Here is a 19862-nt window from a genome sequence, read left to right as displayed (position 1 = left end):
TGAACATCTGCCTTGAAATAATTAAAATATGAGACTCTATCATTCTTCAATGATTAAGTACTGTCCCATGTAGGCTATGAAATGAATTTCCCTTAAAGAGTGCAAAATGAGAGAATAAGTAGAGGGAAAAGAACAATAGAGTTCATAAAAGTAATAAGAATAATGTGGCCTCTAATCACAGTCTGCCCCAAGAGAACAGGTAGCACATTCTGTAAACATGCATGCCAAGCCCCAATGATCCATGTCTAACAACACAATTCAACCACAACAACAGCTACTTATTTCAAATATAGGTATCAGCTGTCACAGGTGTTACCTGTATCTTTGATTGACAACACATGTCATTCTTATCATGATGACATTGAAAAGAGAAGAGGGAGGTTATGGAGAAACAGGAGGGATGGATCTGTTTTGTCAGAGCTTTCATTTTCAGTAAGATGCTGTAATGGGGCAGGTCAGTCAGAAGTAAGATGCCAAGTCACCTTTGATGATTTAAAGATGGTGGCCTGGCATAATGTTGTCCGAAACCATTTGGGGGGAAAATCAATAACCAGTCTTGCTCCGCCTCCTGGGTGAACAAGCACGTTGACCTGGCTGATATAATATAGAATGTTCCGCCCTCAATGGTTACATGACAAACTTGTTTTTCGAAGATGACTTTGTTTTTTATATTCAAAATACAAATGAAGGCATTCCTTTTCAGAACCAAAATGTGTAACTCAGAGGAGTTGTGATGGGAATAATTAATTAGCCTACTCATGAGTATATTCCAGTAAATTCCACACAATAAGACACAGTGACAAAAAAAACACAAGACAGTTAGAGGTACAAGAAATGATGCTGAGGACATAAATAGAACTGTCATTCTTTCAGGGATAACCTCTGCGTCACCCTCAGGGCGAGATGGTAAACACGCCATTAAATGATGCTACAACCAGAAAATGATTGTTAAACTTACCCCAATGCTCACGGTATCATCACCTTGGAATTTAGGGATGAATTTGTCTCCGCGGATGATTTCAGATCGATTCAGAGGACGAAAACGACATAACACCTTGATGTTGCATTCCGTTCTAGCATCAGCCATTGTGTCTGATATTAATGGTGGCGCTTGCTAGATGTTTGAAGAACTACTTTATATATACTACTACTACTTTATTTATACGAGTGAATCGTTATCCAGATACTATTACAAGGAGAACAGGCCTATAGGCTACTGCAAAGCGTCCTCTTGTAGCCTAATCTATTGACAAATCCAAAATGCGTTGATACGTAGCCAGATAGGTAGGCTATTGACGAGTAACACAAACGCAAATATGTCACTGTAGATGGCTAATATCTATGATAAAGCAATGTTTCGAAATATGGATTAATCTAACCTTGGTACACGTCTCTGATGGAAAGCACATTTGAACAGCTTTACCAAACGCAAGTGGAGTGACACTGGAACTCGATGTCAATATGCGTTGTTTCCTAACGGCGAGCTAGTCTTTAAATTGAATCTGTATTACGTCTGTCTGTTCGATACTACGTCTAATTTGTTTTCGGAATACATTTTGTGTATTCCAAACCGGTCTTGTTGGATAACGACGAGACGCCGCAAGGATGGTGAGGCACGCTTTGCAGAACGAGCATCAGGCTGGTCTATAAGCGGCGTGGGGCGGGGTCTCTGTTGTGCACCACGGCATCATTAAAGTGGTAGGCTAGGCCTGCACTGCTCGCATCAGCACCACTGAGCTGATATAAGGTTAGAGAAGGCGTTGTTTAGGCTAATAGGCCTTCTCTGTAAACGCTAGCCTATGACTATTTTTTTCATGCGGAAGGCCAATAAACCTAAAAATAGAGTGGATAGCCTACATAATTAAAAAAAATAAGTATTTATTTTTAGTTAAAAAGAATTAGAAAGAATGTCATAGTGTCCAGCTAAACTGGGCCTATAATTTTCTGGTTAAATAGCTTGAACAGCCCTGTCGGACATTTAGAGGACAAGTTAAATATGTGATCAGAGTTGTTCATTGTTTATTTGATGAACAACTTGTTTATTTGGTAACATGTGTTTTTTTTTCTTCTTCTAAAAAAGTCTATGTTTACGTTGTTGGGGATAAAAACATGCTATTTTAACAGGTTTAGATAGCCAACAACTAATAATTCATAGAGTCCACTACTAACGAACTCGTTCATTTCATAGATGTGCAAAATTGTACGTTGCTGAGGTATAATCTATACACGCTGTCCTATTAGCCTATGTCTTTATAGTAGCCTACAATGTCCCTACGCCAGGCAAACCAACAATGGCAACCCAACCATTGAATATATTTTAAATATGCTATTAGTTGTTAATTAAACAGTAATTAAATCACTTCAGATACTACTGAATGGCTGCAGTGTATCTTTTGAAAGGCCCCTTTCCCCCTTATATTAAAACTATAAAACCCTACAATCACATTACATTACATCATTCTTGACGACATCACCCCGTAAAGTATCGCGATTTTTCAGGCTTGCAACCATTGGAACTGTCAAAAGGAGCGGCCTAATCTACCACAGCCCAAGTGGTTGTCATTTTTAGTCAGGTTACTTTACTTGTAAAGGCTTCATACAACCTTTTGACCTATATACAGTATATACAATTGTATATAAATTAAGAAACCACTTGCATCTTGTGGCACTGCGATGGCTGATCCCAAATACGCCAATTTGCCAGGCATCGTAAGTATGGTTTGAGGCTAATAAGCTAACGTTAGCTATCCTACCTAGCTTGTTAGCCAAGGCTAAGACAATAACAAGAAAATACTACTAGCTTTGTTGTAAGCTTTGAAGTCGTATCTTGTTAGCTAGCCAGCTAGCTGTTCATACTTAATAATATCTTAACCACCAGTGTTTTAAAACATCATTATGTCGAACTGGTTATAAGACAATGAATTGCAAATCTCAGAGGGTATCAGGTTTAAAGTTACCTCCAAGATAACGTTAGCATTAGGTTAACGTTACACACCTTTGCCGGGGGAGTTTGCTAACTCACTACCGTCGGCTAGACGTTAATGATCCTCGTCTTGAGGTAGCTTTCTGGGCATTTACTGCTAGCCGCCTCTACAATTTATACAGTGATTCAACGAGCGTTAATGTTAGCATGGGGGACATTTAGATGTGGTCGATATTTCTGGAATAGAATGCAAGTACATCGGTATTTTTCTAGCTAGAAAGGATGTTATAGCGAACACTGATGAACATGCAAAGGATGCTAGTTAGCTTGAACTGAAGTCAGCTGATGTGACTGGCATACGTGGTTGACTCGGAAAGAATGTAACGTTATGTAGGCTAGTGGTAATGAAGCAGCACAAGTTTAAAATGATGCATAGTGTAATATCATTAAACAATCTAATTGTACGTCAACCTGACATCACTGGTATATTTAACTTTGATGCGCAGTAACCCGTTGCGGAACAACTGTTTCAGGGCGTTGGCCAGTGTATTAAAATAAATACATAACCCCTGTGGCTAGACTACTACTGTCAGGTAATTGTAGCCTTAAACGTCTAATCTTCTATATGAATTTAGAACCAACTTTACTGTGTTAAATCATAATGGCCCATGAAGAGCTTTACATTGTATTCTTATCTGGATGTCAATACACACTCTCCTAGTTGATGTGCTTTTCATTGCCTTCATGTTTTTTTTAACTGTCCCAGACACACTGTAGTCACCAGACTCTAAGGTGCTCTCACAGTTGCAAGTAGCCTGTTTTTCCTAGTCTCTCTTGATACCAGTTTGAATAATAACTAAATGTGCCAACAGGCCTTTAATGAGCCTGATGTCTATGAGACCAGCGACCTACCCGAGGATGACCAGGCCCAATTTGAGTCGGTAAGTGACAGACAAACACATATGTTTTCATTATTATCTTTAAGTGAATCCATCAGATTGCATCAGTCATTACCATGGGTTGACACAGATAGATTTATTACTCATGGTATGTGTTAGTCTGGAGTATTATGGAGTGTTGATCCGTGTGATTTCAGAGTTGTAGTCATTGCCCTGTTTCATTGAATGCTGTGTGTTTATGGATTCAGCTGTGGAAGTGACATTATATCTGTTGCTCCAAGCATACAGTAGACCTCTTTATCTGAGTTGTCACATGATGCATGAGTTTAAACCACAAACCAGCCACCCAAATCAAACCATACTGGAGGCATGGAGAGCTATAGAAGCCAGTTGTGTTACGTCGGGATCTCAGCCCCAGTGGATTAGCACCAAAGATTCTAGAGCGGAGCTCTGTTCTAGAATCTTTGATTAGCACTGACCTCTCCACCCTTTCTGTAGCCTGATTTGATTGGTTTGTTATAGTTTGTAGTCTCATATCATGGTCACAAGACAGCAAAGGTGAAACGGTCAAATGTCTCCTCTTTGATAGAAATATCACTGAGTTGAACTAACAGATGAGGGCCAAGCACTGCAGACGATGCTTCCTTTACAACAACATTTCAGTGATATAATGTCACTTCATTCATGAATCAACCTAATAAATGTCACAGTGTTGGTTATGCACTTGAAGTCCACCTCCTGTGCAGCATGGCTCTGCGTTGCTAACTCGTGTTTGCCTGATCCTAAACACTAAAAACACCTAATAGAGTTCTTCCTCCCCGTGTCCCATGTCCCCCCCTCTCCCTCCCCCTCCTCCTCCTCCTCCTCTTCCTCCTCGGACTCTAGTTTGTGCAAGTAAGAGGTTCTATTTATCTTCCCAGTTAAGTCCAGTATTTGCATGGGTTTATGAAAGCAATTTGAAAAAGAAATCTTTGGTCTTGTTTTTTATTCTTTGCTTGGTGTTTTAATGAACTTAAATAGTATTTCTAGAGTAGAAGTGGTGATTGATGTGATTTGATGGGTTTTGCTTTGGGAGAAAATGAGCTTTTTTGTTTTAATCTATTTTTGAAATAATGGTGTTTTAAAATTATTTTTTCAATATGACTGTGATTAATGTCTGAAATTTGCTCTGCACAAGTGGTAGAGTCAGTGAAGGGTAGTTTACCAGTGTCCGGCTAGATGCAGCCACTGCAGAGGTTTTCCACTAGTTAGAGGCTTTCTGTTTACCATCTCATTTAGATGTAGTCCCCTTTTCACCCCAGAAAATAAGCAATAGGTCTAGATTGTGTGTGTGTGTGTGTGTGTGTGTCTGTGTGTGTGTGAGTGACTGAGATGTGTGTGTTTGTGTCCATGTGTGTGTGTAAGAAGAGAGAGAGTGTGTGTGTGTGTGTGTGTCCTCGTAGTCTCTTTACTAACAGACTCCTGCTCCCTCCACTCACACACTAGCGCTCCATATGTTTTAACACCTGCACTGACACTGATCTGAATCCAGCCTGGCCATGCCGCGTCGCGCCGCTCCTTTGATCCCCTCAGACTTGAAAGAGATGGGGTAGCCTTGCCCCACAGCTGCAGACGTGTTTGAGGCAAGGGACTGGGGCCGATTTCACCCCACATGCCCGGTGCTCATCACATGGCATTCTCGTCCGTTTGACTATTGCCCACAACTCCCAGAAGAGCTCCTAAAAGACCACCCTGTGAACTTGTCTTGGCGAATATTTTTGCAGTTTTGCGAAGGCATACAAAAGTGTAATGAGAGGGGGCTATGCTAAAGAATTGCAAGGGAATGCAGAAAATTCAGTGGCGAGAAGGCTAACCCCCGCCCGCAACGGTCTCCGAAGCTCTGCAGAAGGTGGTTATAATTGCAGCCCTCTTGTTTGTTCTCATGTAGCCCCTGAGCTCGTCTGTTTGTTTGTTTTGTTCTTGATTGAACCCCCCCGCCCCTACCCAACCCCATCCATCCTTTCCTCCGTCTGAGGGGGATCTGCTGCGCTTCCCCCTGGAAGCCCCTATAGTGCAGTGCCCGGCTGAACCTGGAGAGGACACTCAGCCACGCTACATTACACGCACATGCCCGCAACACCGCTGGCAGTTCCCACTCGACTGTCAAGGCAGCCCGTGCCGAATCGGCACATCATCTCCCACACGCAGGCGTCCTCCGTAAAGGCTGGAGGAAAGGTGGAGGAGGCCTGATGCCCCCCGCACCCCCACCCCTCGCTGACTGTATGCCCCCCCAGTGTCCTGAGGCCGGGGCTGCGCTCGGAGAACAGCTGCCCCTTTCTCCTCTCTCTAGCCAGCAGCTCCTGTTTGTGCATGGCATGTGATAACCACATTAATCTGTGTTTCTCTCTCTTTCTCTCCCTCTTTCTTGTCTCTCTTCTTTCTCTCTTTTTTTCTCTAACTCTCTTTGGGAACCTAAGGAGCTGGTAAGAGTGTACCTGATCTCTCCCCCTCCCCTAACACTTAACTTCTCTACAGCTGTGTTTCCCTGTGGTTGTCCATTGATTTATATGTGTGTGTGTGTGTGCGTATGTGTGTTTGTTTGTGTCTTTGTTGTTGGTCAGCTTTGTTGATGTTGCTTGCTGCCCTTCCCCCCTGCGGACCTTTAGTTGAAACTGAAACAGGACGTAGGCAAAGTAACACCCCCAAGTGTTCAACTGTCAACCACAGCTTCCCTTGCTCCTCTAGAGAGTGCTGTAACTGCCTCCCCCTTAACCATAACCTTATGTACAAGTCTAGTCTAGAACACCCTTGTCTGCGTGTAGAAGAGAATGAGTCCTCTCGTAAGATATCCAACACAGTAGATCAGCTGTGGGATTATTCTCCTGTTGGTTGTGTGTGTGTGTGCGTGTGCGTGTGCGTGTGCGTGTGTGTGTGTACACTCGCGCCATTTCTGACTAAGCTGAGGCCGGGCTGCTGGAGTATCTGTTGCTTGGATTGTGTGTCGCTCAGTCCCTGTCAGACTGTCACTTCCCTCCTGTGGCCGGGCTGCTGGAGTATCTGTTGCTTGGATTGTGTGTCGCTCAGTCCCTGTCAGACTGTCACTTCCCTCCTGTGGTGATTGTTGGAATGTGAGAGAGTGAATGAGTGATTGCGTCATGAACATGACGTGTGTCAGAATGTCTGTGGGATTCAGAGGGAAGAAAAAATTACAATGTGTAAAAATAAAGGAAATAAATCAACTGATCAAAATTCAACCACAATCACTTCAACTTTTTTATTTGACCCATTCCTGGTTTTGAAGAACCGGCCTACTAAAGGCCTTTGCATAGTCATCTTTTTTCACTATTTAGCAACATTATTTCTGAGGTAGTAGAACCACTGGACTAGCTGTGTCCAGCTGTGGGCCTTCAGAACCAGAACTGGGTGACCTCATCTCCTGTAAGCCTTCACAGTTACGTGCAGCAGTCAGGACATGAGTGTCTACGTGTGCATGTATCTATGTGCGTGTTTGTTTATGTGTGTGTAATCCCAACAGTGATGAGGTGAGCAGAGTTTGTGTGTATTTGTGTGTGTGTGTGTGTGTGTGTGTGTGTGTGTGTGTGTGTGTGTGTGTGTGTGTGTGTGTGCGCGTGTGTTTGTTTATGTCTGACCTCAGTATGTGTGTATTCACAACAGGAGGAGCTATGCAGCGACAGTGTGGAGCGCATCGTGGTCAACCCCAACGCGGCCTACGACAAGTTCAAGGACAAGCGGGTCAGCACCAAGGGCCTGGGTCAGTGCTAGAACTTCCTCGTTCACTCTCTGTTTCAAGTCGTATGGTAACGTTGGGCCTGGGTCAGTGCTAGCACCTCCTCGTTCACTCTCTGTTTTAAGTCGTATGGTAACGTTAGTCAAATTTTATCCTAAATGCATTCCTGTGAGTCAGCTGAAAAATGGCAAAAACAAGACGTTCCATCGCCAGGGAGCCTTTCCCTTGTGCTACTGCTTGCTTTAAATGAAAGCCTGTGTGGGTAGAAAAAAAAACCCCAAACATCAACAAAAACCCATCCAAACATCAAAAAAACCCATCCAAACATGCTTACACGCCTGTGATGTTCTCTGGTCCCTGCAGACTTCTCTGACCGCATCACTAAGAACCGGCGAGTGGGCTACGAGTCTGGAGAGTTTGAGATTGTGAGTATTCCCTGCTCTGCACAGCTCCAGCACCAGGTCTCAGCAGGCTCCACTGCAGCCCTGTCCCATTTAAACAGGCCCCCCACTAACATCTCAGCTCATTATTGAGTTATTACAAGTGGAGGCAAACCCTGGGAGCTATCTGCAAACGGCATGTGCCACCCATGAGGGTTTGATCATATGTGAGCTTTCACAGCGAAGTTTAGTGTTCATTTTGGTTTTGGTGACCGGTTACTGTATGTAGTGCTCTATGAATGTACATTTGTGATAGTTTTGTGTATTGGGGCAGTTTCTCTGCCTCCTCAGACTAATTATAGTTACAGTATAGTATACTGTTCATTTGAACTATTGTATTGTTATATTTGTAAGTCCCTTTGGACAAAAGTGTCAAAAGTGCACCCTCCTCCCCTGTTTCCACCCTGATCCGTTCATATTCATACTGACCATGACTGCCCATTCCTTGTGTCTTGTCCTTTTCTTGCCCCCACCTCGATCCCTTTTACATTGTTGTTCCCTTCTCTCTCTCTCCTTCTCTCTCTTGCTCTCTCTCTCTCTCTCTCTCTTCCCTCTCTCTCCTTCTCTCTCTTCCCTCTCTCCGTCTCTCTCTCTCTCTCTCTCTCTCTCTCTTCCCTCTCTCTCCTTCTCTCTCTCCGTCTCTCTCTCTCTCTCTTCCCTCTCTCTCCTTCTCTCTCTCCGTCTCTCTCTCCCTCTTCCCTCTCTCCTTCTCTCTCTCCGTCTCTCTCTCTCTCTTCCCTCTCTCCTTCTCTCTCTTCCCTCTCTCTCTTTCTCTCTCTCAGTTGGCCGATGGCTGTGGGGTGAAGGAGACTCCTCAGCAGAAGTATCAGCGGCTGCTCAACGAGATTCAGGAGCTGACTCAGGAGGTGGACAACATCCAGGTCAGGACGCCACTGCCTAGTAGCCATCCCCATAGCCTGTCTGAGGCCTAGTAGCCATCCCTATAGCCTGTCTAAGGCCTAGCTCACACTCGTTGGTGGAAACGTATGCAGCACCATGTTAATTAGAGGCCTCAGAACAGTAGCTTTGAAAGAACAGTTACTGTAAAAGAATCAAGAGGGAAAAAAAAACTCCTTCTCGGTAAATGTTAATATTCCTGAAATGCCCTCTTAGAATTCTGAATAGAGTGGGGCTTTTAATAGATTTCAGCAGCGCTGGCACTTTTTGTGCCGTTTCCAATGCTTTCCCGGTAGGAGGGCAGTACCCACAGGCTGATTTTAAACCCAGCACTGGCCTGGAATATTCTAAACTGCAACTGTCAGCATTACTCGGCAGATTTCAGCAACTGCCTATATGAGTGTGTATGTCTGAGTGTATATGCATCTGTGTGTTTGTCTGTTTCTGCGTGCATGTATCTACATGTATCCATAACTGTGTGTGAGAGTGTATATGCATCTGTGTGTTTGTCTGTTTCTGCGTGCTGTTTCTGCGTTTCCATAACTGTGTGTGTGTGTGTGTCTGTGTCTGTGTCCTCTCCCCTCCCCTCTCCTCAGGCGACCACGCGGGAGAGCAGTGCTGAGGAGCGCCTGACCCCCGTGGCGCTGGCCCAGCAGGCGGCCCAGTTGAAGCAGCAGCTGGTGTCGGCTCACCTGGACTCACTGCTCGGCCCGCAGGCCCACATCGACCTGGCCGACCCAGATGGAGCCCTCGCCAAGTGAGCACTGTGGGCGGGTGGGTGGGGTGGGTGTTTGAAGGCAGCAGGTTATAGGTTAGAGGGGTGATTGGTAAGGTATGATGGCTAAGGTAAGGCAAGGTATACAGATTGAAGCAGGTGAGGATGATGGCTAAGGTAAGGCAAGGTATACAGATTGAGGCAGGTGAGGATGATGGCTAAGGTAAGGCAAGGTATACAGATTGAGGCAGGTGAGGATGATGGCTAAGGTAAGGCAAGGTATACAGATTGAGGCAGGTGAGGATGATGGCTAAGGTAAGGCAAGGTATACAGATTGAAGCAGGTGAGGATGATGGCTAGGGGAAGGGAAGGTAAAGTAGGCTGAGAGAAAGGTAGACACAATCTCTTCCAGCACATCCATATGTTGCATCATCAGAGGAATTCAACAGATGGAGAGAGATGATGCAAGAGAGACATAGAGATCTAGATCTAAATGGTTCTAAATGTGAGGGTTTCCCTCAGTAAGACATAGATCTAGATCTAAATGGTTCTAAATGTGAGGGTTTCCCTCAGTAAGACATAGAGATCTAGTTCTAAATGTGAGGGTTTCCCTCAGTAAGAGATAGAGATCTAGATCTAAATCGTTCTATATGTGAGGGTTTCCCTCAGTAAGACATAGAGATCTAGATCTAAATGGTTCTAAATGTGAGGGTTTCCCTCAGTAAGACAGAAATCTAAATCTAAATAGGGGCTGAAGGGGATATATGCCACAGTATGAACAAAAATAAGTATTTGAAGGCTTTAGGATGGAGGGATGCAAGAGAATGAGTCGAAAAGAGAGAAAGTGAAGTTAGAGAGGGAGATGATGGCATGGGTGAGGGGGCACGAGGGCAGAGGAATGTTAAGGGAGGAGTTGTTAAGGGAGGAGTTGTTAAGGGAGGAGTTGTTAAGGGAGGAGTTGTTAAGGGAAGAGTTGTTAAGGGAAGCGAGTGAGGACGTTGGAGGGATAAAGCTGTCAGAACGCGGGTGATAAATGCAGAGGCTAAGTGTGTGGAGACACGGTGAACCCGGTGGAGTGCGGCTCGTGTGGTCGAGAGCCGGCCCTCACTTCTGACTCCTGTCAGCGCAGCCATTTATCAGACCCTGCGGTGTGGTGGGAGAGGAGTTTTTCAGCTCTTCATCGTCTCAAACTTTCTCCTTCATTCTCTCCTTTTCCTTAATTGCCCTCTGTCTGCCTCCTGTGCATGCTCATGGCCCTCCTGCCCTCTGTGCGCCCCCTGTGCATGCTCATGGCCCTCCTGCCCTCTGTGCGCCCCCTGTGCATGCTCATGGCCCTCCTGCCCTCTGTGCGCCCCCTGTGCATGCTCATGGCCCTCCTGCCCTCTGTCCGCCCCCTGTGCATGCTCATGGCCCTCCTGCCCTCTGTCCGCCCCCTGTGCATGCTCATGGCCCTCCTGCCCTCTGTCCGCCCCCTGTGCATGCTCATGGCCCTCCTGCCCTCTGTGCGCCCCCTGTGCATGCTCATGGCCTCTCTGTTTGATAATGCTCGTCCTGACACTCTGTCTACCCCTCTGTCTTTCCCCTGGGTCTGTCTGGTTGCTCTCTCTCACTCTCTCTCTCTCTCTGTCTCTCTCTCTCATTCTCTGTCTGTCTCTCTCTTGTATGCTCTCTCTCTCTCTGCCTGTCGCTGCTTTCTTTTTCTTTTTGGCCCTCCCCTTTTTCTCTCTCTCTTTCTGCTCTCTCACAATCTGCTCCCTCTCTCCTTGCTCTGCTTGCTGTCTTTGTCTTGGTATGCTCTCTATCATCTGTCCCTCTTGTCCTGTCACTGCCTCCTCTCCCCCTCTGGCCCTCCCTTTCATCTCTCTCTCTCTCTCTCTCCGTCCCTCAGGCGCTTGTTGACACAGCTGGAGGCGGTGCGGTCCAGCCGTGGCCCGGCGTCCGGCGAGGGGAAGGCGGCGGCAGCGGCGGGGGCCAAGAGCCCAGATGGAGTGGTGCTGTACGAGCTGCACAGCCGGCCCGAGCAGGAGAAGTTCTCCGAGGCCGCCAAGGTGAGCGTCCACTTGACCTCCTCACCGCCATCTTGCTCATTATTGGCCTGATTAGAGGAGAATTAACACCTGTTACATATGGTCAAAAAGGATGGAAATAAATAGATTTGTAGACAAAAATGGAATAAATGTGTATCCTTATCGTAGGGTTTGAAGGGTGTAATGAGGGATGGATTTATATGAATAGTAAAATATGATTTGTAAGACAAAAATGGAATAAATGTGTATCCTTATGCGTAGGGTTTTTATGTTTATGTATATGAGGGGTTGTACCACTTTATGAATAGTAGTGAATATGCTTCCCAATCTCTCCTTACTGTGCAGATGGGTTGTACCACTTTATGAAGCGTAGTGAATATGCTTCCCAATCTCTCCTTACTGTGCAGATGGGTTGTACCACTTTATGAAGCGTAGTGAATATGCTTCCCAATCTCTCCTTACTGTGCAGATGGGTTGTACCACTTTATGAAGCGTAGTGAATATGCTTCCCAATCTCTCCTTACTGTGCAGATGGCTGACCTGGAGAAGCGGCTGGCAGAACTGGAGACGGCTGTTGGGTCGGGCTCCGATAAACAGGTACGCATCCTCCGTTAGCGGTCATACGCATCCTCCGTTAGCGGTCATACGCATCCTCCATTAGCGGTCATACGCATCATACGCAGCCTCCGTTAGCGGCCGTACGCATCCTCCGTTAGCGGTCATACGCATCCTCCGTTAGCGGTCATACGCATCCTCCATTAGCGGCCATACGCATCCTCCATTAGCGGCCGGACGCATAATCCATTAGCGGCCGGACGCATAATCCATTAGCGGTCATACGCATCATCCGTTAGCAGTCATCCGCATCATACGCAGCCTCCGTTAGCAGTCATCCACATCCTCCTTTAGCGGTCATACGCATCATCCGTTAGCGGTCAGACGCATCCTCTGTTATCGGTCATACGCATCATCCGTTAGCGGTCAGACGCATCCTCTGTTATCAGTCATCCGCATCCTCCGCATCCTCTATTAGCGGCCATACGCATCATACGCATCCTCTATTAGCGGCCATACGCATCCTCCGCATCCTCTATTAGCGGCCATACGCATCATACGCATCCTCTATTAGCGGCCATACGCATCATACGCATCCTCTATTAGCGGCCATATGCATCATACGCATCCTCCGTTAGCGGTCATCCACATCCTCCGTTAGCGGCCATACGATCATCACGCATCGCCGTTGGCGGTCATACATCCTCCGTTAAGCGTATATATCATCATACGCATCCTCCGTTAGCGGTCATCCCACACATCACGCATCGCCGTTAGCGGTCAGCACACATCATCCGTCCGTCATCCGCATCGGTTGGGCAACCGTTACTTGTCATCCGCATCCTCCTTTAAGCGGTCCTCAGGACTTCCGTTAGCGGTCAGGTTGCGGATCGAACCCGACCAGTAAATCCTCGGCTCATACCCACATCCTCCGTTAGCGGCCATACGCATCATACGCATCCTTCGTTAGCGGTCATACACATCCTCCGTTAGCGGTTAGGGGCAGCCGTGGCCTACTGGTTAGCGCTTCGGACTTGTTACGGAGGGGTTGCGGGATGAACCCGACTAGTAGGCCCGGCTGAAGTGCCCTTGGGCAAGAGCACCTAACCCTCACTGTAAGTGCCGCTGTTGATGCAGGCGAAACCATCGCCCGGGATTAGTGTGGCTTCACCTCACTGTGTATTCACTGTGTGCTGGAGTGTGTTTCACTCCGTTAGCGGTCAGGCGCATCCTCTGTTATCAGTCATCCATCCTCCGCATCCTCTATTAGCGGCCATACATCATCGCATCCTCTATTAAGCGTATGCATCACGCATCCTCTATTATTAAGCGGCCATATGCATCATCACGCATCCCTCTATTCGCGGCCGCGCCATCATCATCCTCTATTAAGCGGCCATCATCACGCATCCTCCGTTAGCGGTCATCCACATCCTAAGCGGCCATACGCATCATACGCTGTCAACCGTTAGCGGTCGCATCCTCCGTTAAGCGGCCATACTTTTCGCGTCGTCCATCCACATCGCCGTTAGCGGTCATACATCCCCTTGGCGTTACACATCCTCCGCGGTTAGGGGCAGCCATTGGCCTACTGGTTGGCGCCCGGACTTGTTACGGAGGGTTGCGGATCGAACCCGACCAGTAGGCGCGGCTGAAAAGTGCCCTTGAGCAAGGCACCTAACCCCTCACTGCTCCCCAAGTGCGCTGTTGATGCAGAGCAGCTCACTGCGCCCGGGATTAGTGTGAGCTTCACCTCACTGTATTCACTGTGTGCTGAGTGTGTTTCACTAATTCACGGATTGGGATAAATGCAGAGACCAAATTTCCCTCACGGGATCAAAAGAGTATATATACTTATACGCATCATGCGCATCCTCCGTTAGCGGTCATACGAGTCATACGCATCCTCCATTAGCGGTCATATGCATCCTCCGTTAGCGATCCTCCGTTGGTGGTCATACACATCCTCCGTTAGCAGTCATGCGCATCATACGCATCCTCCGTTAGTGGTCATACATATCCTCTGTTAGTGGTCATACACATCCTCCGTTAGCGGTCATACGCATCCTCCGTTAGCGGTCACGTGTCTGTATTGGGTTTCTGCTGAGTTCCCATCCTCTGCTTCTCCTGGGATAACGCTCACCTGCCTCCCCTCTCCTTCCAGGGTCCCCTCAGTGCAGCGGGAGGAAGGAGTCTGATGGTGAGTGGACTGCTCGTGTCTAGCCACCTGTTTGGCTCAGGACCGGCTGTGGACTATAACCGTGTGTTTGTGTGTTTGTGTGTGTCATGTTCTAACTTTTGTTTGTGTGTTTGTGTAGGACACCCTGGAGCTCCTCCAAGCCAGGGTCAATGCCCTGGATGCGGCTACTCTGGACCAGGTGGAAGCCAGACTCCAGGTGATTAATTCCGCTAATCGCCTCCTCTTCTGTCTCCTGAATCCTCCTCCTCCATCTCGTCTCTGCTTTCTTCTCCCGTTTTCTTCTCCTCCCCACACCCCCTCCTTCTCCCTCGTCTCCCTCTAGGAAACAGAGGGCCATGTTTTTTTAAAAAGGGCTCCTTTTAAGTACTGCATCGATTACAGCACTCCAGAGCCTTCTATAGATGCCCTGCAGCAAAAGCAGTCAAGCAGTCCCCCACCGCTGCGGCAGGCAGTGCAGCACATCTCCAAGTGTAGAGCTGGACGTGGGTCTCGGAGCGATGTGAATGTGCCTAACAAGACTTCCCAGTGGAAGGCACGCAAAAAGAAGGATGTCCTGTCCCCGACCCAGCGTGTCAGACGTCAGTAATGACACGCAGGTGACTGACGATAAGATGTTAACGTTGTCTGTGCCTGTTGTCGCCCACAGAGCGTGCTGGGGAAGATGAACGAGATTGCCAAGCACAAGGCGGCCATCGAGGACGCCGACACACAGAACAAGGTAAGGCCAGCTGCCATCCTCCTCTCTCTGTCCTCCACTCTGCTCCTCATGTCTGAGGCCGAGCCATAGGGAGAGAACTCTGGTCTGAGCAGACTGGCAGCTTAAAGGGCCGGTAACACCAAGAACGATGACCATAAGGGTGACTGTAAAAACTGTTTTGCTCTAGCTAATATGAATGATAACGTCCACACATATACTATAACAATAGCGACACGAAGAACGATATCGTCAGGGATCACTTTTTTTAGAGAGATTTTGCGAATGATAAAAAGCTGACAGCCAATCAGAATCCATCACATTTTAGACATCACATATTCCTCACTATGAGGAGACTCCCCTCCTTATTGTTGGGTCAGTGTGGACACTCAAATCGTTATGGTTACAGTGAACGGCCCTGAAGTGCTTCTTGCACCCACAGCAATGGGAAGTGTAATATGATTGTGCACTAGAAGGCCAAGTGAATGGTGAAGAGACCCCCACGGTAGCCTCCTGCTCGTCCACGTTAACCCAGGAGTCGGACTGGAATGCGGCTCAGAGACCAGCTGGCATACATAGTAGGGGAGGTGGTAGCATAGTGGATAGCATAAGGGGCTAGCATGCAATAGCCAGAAAAAAAAGTTGTAAGCTTGATTCATGACTGCCACCATTTTGCCATAAAGCGAGGCAATTTACCCTGAGTTGCTCCTGGGAGACTGGCCCCTGCAATAATTGACATATAAATAGTTTTGGATGAAAGTGGCAGCGAAATGAATAAGTATGTTTGGTCTAGGTCTGGCCCTGATCCCAACGAGTGGAAAAGATCCCAAATCCGTTCCAGAGTGGAGAATCGAGTGTGTTTGTGTGTGTGTGTTATGTAAATGATCTGCTTCTCTGAGATGTAAGGGACCCGTTGTGTGTGTGTGTGTGTGTGTGCCCCTGCAGGTGTGTCAGCTCTACGATGTCGTCCAGAAGTGGGACGCCATGGCAACCTCTCTCCCTCAGGTGGTGCAGAGGCTGATTGCGGTGAAGGAGTTGCATGAGCAAGGTACCTCTCCTCCTTCATCTCCTTTCATCTCTACCGCTTACTCACTCACTCTCACTCTCTCTCTCTCTCTCTCCCCCCCTCGCCTAAGTGAATCTCTAAGCCCCTGTTTCCATTTTTTCTCATAACTGCTATGTCTTTGTTGTTCTTTCATTAGCTGTTCCAATCTCATTCAGACACCTCCAGCATTCTGAATTTGTTTTGCTGAATTCTCCACATTTTGAATACCTAAAACTTTGTGAATCTGGGCCGGTGTTCAGCACTAAATAGGGATTTATTCGCGGATGCCTCCGTCAATAATAGATCCTTAGTAGCGTTTGACTGTTTTAATGTCTCTGTCTTGTAGCCATGCAGTTTGGCCAGCTGCTCACCCACTTGGACACCGCGCAGCAGATGATCAACAACTCCTGAAGGACAACAGCACACTGCTAACACAGATGCATAAGCGGCACACGGCACCTGCTAACACGGATGCATAAACAGCACACTGCTAACACAGATGCGCGGCAAACAGCACACTGCTAACACAGATGCATAAGCAGCACACTGCTAACACACATGCATAAGCCGCCAAGCAGCACACTGCTAACACGGATGCGCAAGCAGCACACTGCTAACGGATCATAAAACAGCACACTGCTAACACAGATCGCTTAAACAGCACACTGCTAACACAGGTACGCAAAGGCACACTGCTAACACAGATGCATAAAGGCACACATCGTCAGCATAGACTTGTGCATGTGGGAGGATGATGGTGGTTTTGTGCGTGAGTTTCAGCACAGTGTAGTGGGACTCCAGTTTAGCCAGTCCGGTAATACAGCTGCGTGTCGCTCGCTGGTCCATCACATTGACTGGACAGTGTGGCGGTGTACTGTTTTCACCCGCATATAGCATCTGCCCAGCTGTCACAAGAGAAAAGCCGGGCGCGCGGCGACAGGGCATCACACTGACTGCTGCCTGTGTTGGCTGAGTGATGTGGGGCCTGTCAGGCTCTCCCCTACATCCTGTCAATCACTCTTTCTTCTCTCTCTCTCTCTCTCACTCTCTCTCTCTCTCTCTCCCCCCCTCTCTCTCTCTCTCCCTAAGTGAATCTCTAAGCCCCTGTTTCCATTTTTTCTCATAACTGCTATGTCTTTGTTGTTCTTTCATTCGCTGTTCCAATCTCATTCAGACACCTCCCAGCATTCTGAATTTGTTTTGCTGAATTCTCCACATTTTGAATACCTAAAACTTACTCACTCACTCACTCTCCTCTCTCTCTCTCTCTCCCCCCCCCCCTAAGTGAATCTCTAAGCCCCTGTTTCCATTTTTTCTCATAACTGCTATGTCTTTGTTGTTCTTTCATTCGCTGTTCCAATCTCATTCAGACACCTCCCAGCATTCTGAATTTGTTTTGCTGAATTCTCCACATTTTGAATACCTAAAACTTTGTGAATCTGGACGGTGTTCAGCACTAAATAGGGATTTATTGCGGATGCCTCCGTGTCGTCCTTAGTAACGTTTGACTGTTTAATGTCTCTGTCTTGTAGCCATGCAGTTTGGCCAGCTGCTCACCCACTTGGACACCACGCAGCAGATGATCAACAACTCCCTGAAGGACAACAGCACACTGCTAACACAGGTACGCAAGCAGCACACTGCTAACACAGGTACGCAAGCAGCACACTGCTAACACAGGTACGCAAGCAGCACACTGCTAACACAGGTACGCAAGCAGCACACTGCTAACACAGGTACGCAAGCCGCAAGCAGCACACTGCTAACACAGGTACGCAAGCAGCACACTGCTAACAGATACGCAAACAGCACACTGCTAACACAGATACGCAAACAGCACACTGCTAACACAGGTACGCAAAGGCACACTGCTAACACAGGTACGCAAAGGCACACATCGTCAGCATAGACTTGTGCATGTGGGAGGATGATGGTGGTTTTGTACGTGAGTTTCAGCACAGTGTAGTGTGGACTCCAGTTTAGCCAGTCGGAAACATACAGCTGCGTGTCCGCTGCGCTGGTCCATCACATTCGACTGGACAGTGTGGCAGTGTACTGTTTTCACCGCCGCATATAGCATCTGCCCGCTGTCTGAGAGAAAAGCCGGGCACTGCGGCGAGCAGGGCATCACACTGACTGCTCGCCTGTGTTGGCTTAGTGATGTGAGGCCTGTCAGGCTCTCCCTACATCCTGTCAATCACTCTTTCTTCTCTCTCTCTCTCTCTCTCTCTCTCTCTCTCTCTCTCTCTCTCTCTCTCTCTCTCTCCCTCCTCTTATTGGCACTTGCAGGTGCAGCAGACCATGAAGGAAAACCTGAAGTCTGTGGAGGAGAACTTCTCTACTTTAGACCAGAGGATGAAGAAGCTCTCCAAATAAGTAGACATGTTGTTAGGTTTTTATTTTTTACTGGAAGAAGAGAAAGAAAGAATAGAAGGGGGACAAAAAGAAAGAGAGGCAGAGTGCTTCTTCCTTTTTTAAACTCCCCTCTTCATTTTCACATTCTCTCTCTCCCTCCCTCCACCTCAGCCTTTTCTTCTTTGCGATGCAGAATGTTCTCGTTGGAATCCACCTAGAACAGGGATGAGAGAGTTGTGACCAAATACCACACACACTACAGTAGCTTGTATGCCTGCTATTGCCTCAGTCAGATCTACAGAGATCTGGCCTCTGTACTGTACATCCCCCTATGAGTATTTAATCTCCCATACACCAATCAATTACTTAGTCTCCATACAGCACTTGATGGCTATTTATCAGAGATCCTTTTTTATTATTATTAAGGAATTCTACACAATGCAAGTAGTCAATTTTGTTAGCGCCCTTTTAAAACAAAAACATGTTGGGATATTAGATTCAGGTTGCAATGTAAATTTTATCTTCTGGTAAGATGTCGTTACAGAATGAATGTCTGTCATGCGGTTTTCTTACAGGGGTCAAAAAAACGGCACAAAGAACTGTGGTATCATTTCAGATAGCAAAAAGAAAATCCACCGCGTTACTGTGGATCACTTGTTTTTTGTTTTGTTTTTGACAGGAGGTGATTTGGGAAGGAATGCTTGTAAATATGCCTGCGTACCTTAATGTGTTTTCTGCTCAGTTGCTTGTAACTGCTATTATTATATTATTACTGAAACTACATGCCACAAACAAGACAATGTCCAATCTGCTTTGTTATTGCCTACAACAGATCATTGATGTTGGGAAAATAAACACATGCTTTAACCCGACTCTCTTGCTCATTTTTCAAGACATGACAACCAAACACTGGACCTCTGGTAAACATGTTTTTAATCTGTTAAATAAAAAAACAAAACAAATCAACTTCCATTGAAAAACAAAATGCTACCATTCACAATTTTAAAAGGATTCTCTTTACAAATCGAACGTAAATATGAAAACGGCAGGGAAAAGGGGCATCGTCTGAGGAAGAAATACTTTACAAATTGATCATTTTTTTCCTAAAAAAGTGTACAAAATAAAATACTAAAACTGTACATATATACAAAAATTCGATAGTAAAATTGCATATTCTGCTTCATTATTACTTAAATCATTATTTTAAATAGTCAGTAACTTGTGCCTATGTTGATGAAGGATGGGAAGCCGGATTCAGACTTCCAAATATGAGAACAGGACTGCTGTTGATCCTGTTGAGAGCGCGAGTGGCAGACTGCTGCTATGCTATGCTCACACCGGCAGAGGACACCTCGGAGAACCTGATTTCACAGACGGGATCCTAA

At 46.7% G+C, this 19862-nt stretch overlaps 1 protein-coding gene across 4 annotated transcripts; it reads left to right on the top strand.

Annotated features, from left to right (window-relative positions):
* The first annotated feature begins 2501 nt into the window (after window positions 1-2501).
* Window positions 2502-19349, top strand: dctn2 (dynactin 2 (p50)). 4 transcript variants are annotated; one of them, XM_048254173.1, is made up of 15 exons: window positions 2502-2709; window positions 3796-3864; window positions 6279-6284; window positions 7477-7573; window positions 7913-7974; window positions 8772-8870; window positions 9483-9643; window positions 11490-11649; window positions 12160-12225; window positions 14348-14383; window positions 14502-14579; window positions 15030-15101; window positions 16023-16125; window positions 17655-17746; window positions 18412-19349. In XM_048254173.1, the coding sequence occupies exons 1-15, from the start codon at window positions 2674-2676 to the stop codon at window positions 18496-18498; spliced, it is 1224 nt and encodes a 407-aa protein (XP_048110130.1). In that variant the 5' UTR covers window positions 2502-2673; the 3' UTR covers window positions 18499-19349. The 4 variants fall into 4 exon arrangements, with proteins under 4 accessions (XP_048110130.1, XP_048110129.1, XP_048110131.1 ...); XM_048254172.1 differs by lacking the exon at window positions 6279-6284 and adding an exon at window positions 4708-4716; XM_048254174.1 differs by lacking the exon at window positions 6279-6284.
* Window positions 19350-19862: the final 513 nt, after the last annotated feature.

The sequence above is a fragment of the Alosa alosa genome, chromosome 10 (genome assembly GCF_017589495.1).
Source record: "Alosa alosa isolate M-15738 ecotype Scorff River chromosome 10, AALO_Geno_1.1, whole genome shotgun sequence".
In the NCBI taxonomy this organism is placed as follows: Eukaryota; Metazoa; Chordata; class Actinopteri; order Clupeiformes; family Clupeidae; genus Alosa; species Alosa alosa.
Note: the sequence above shows the minus strand (reverse complement) of the source record. Positions and strands in the feature narration are given on the sequence as shown.

Coding starts and splice junctions, on each gene's coding strand:
- dctn2 (XM_048254172.1), top strand. CDS start 2,674: ATGGCTGATCCCAAATACGCCAATTTGCCAGGCATC. Junction 2,710..3,795: donor ACGCCAATTTGCCAGGCATC/GTAAGTATGGTT, acceptor ATGTGCCAACAG/GCCTTTAATGAGCCTGATGT. Junction 16,126..17,654: donor GAAGGAGTTGCATGAGCAAG/GTACCTCTCCTC, acceptor TCTGTCTTGTAG/CCATGCAGTTTGGCCAGCTG.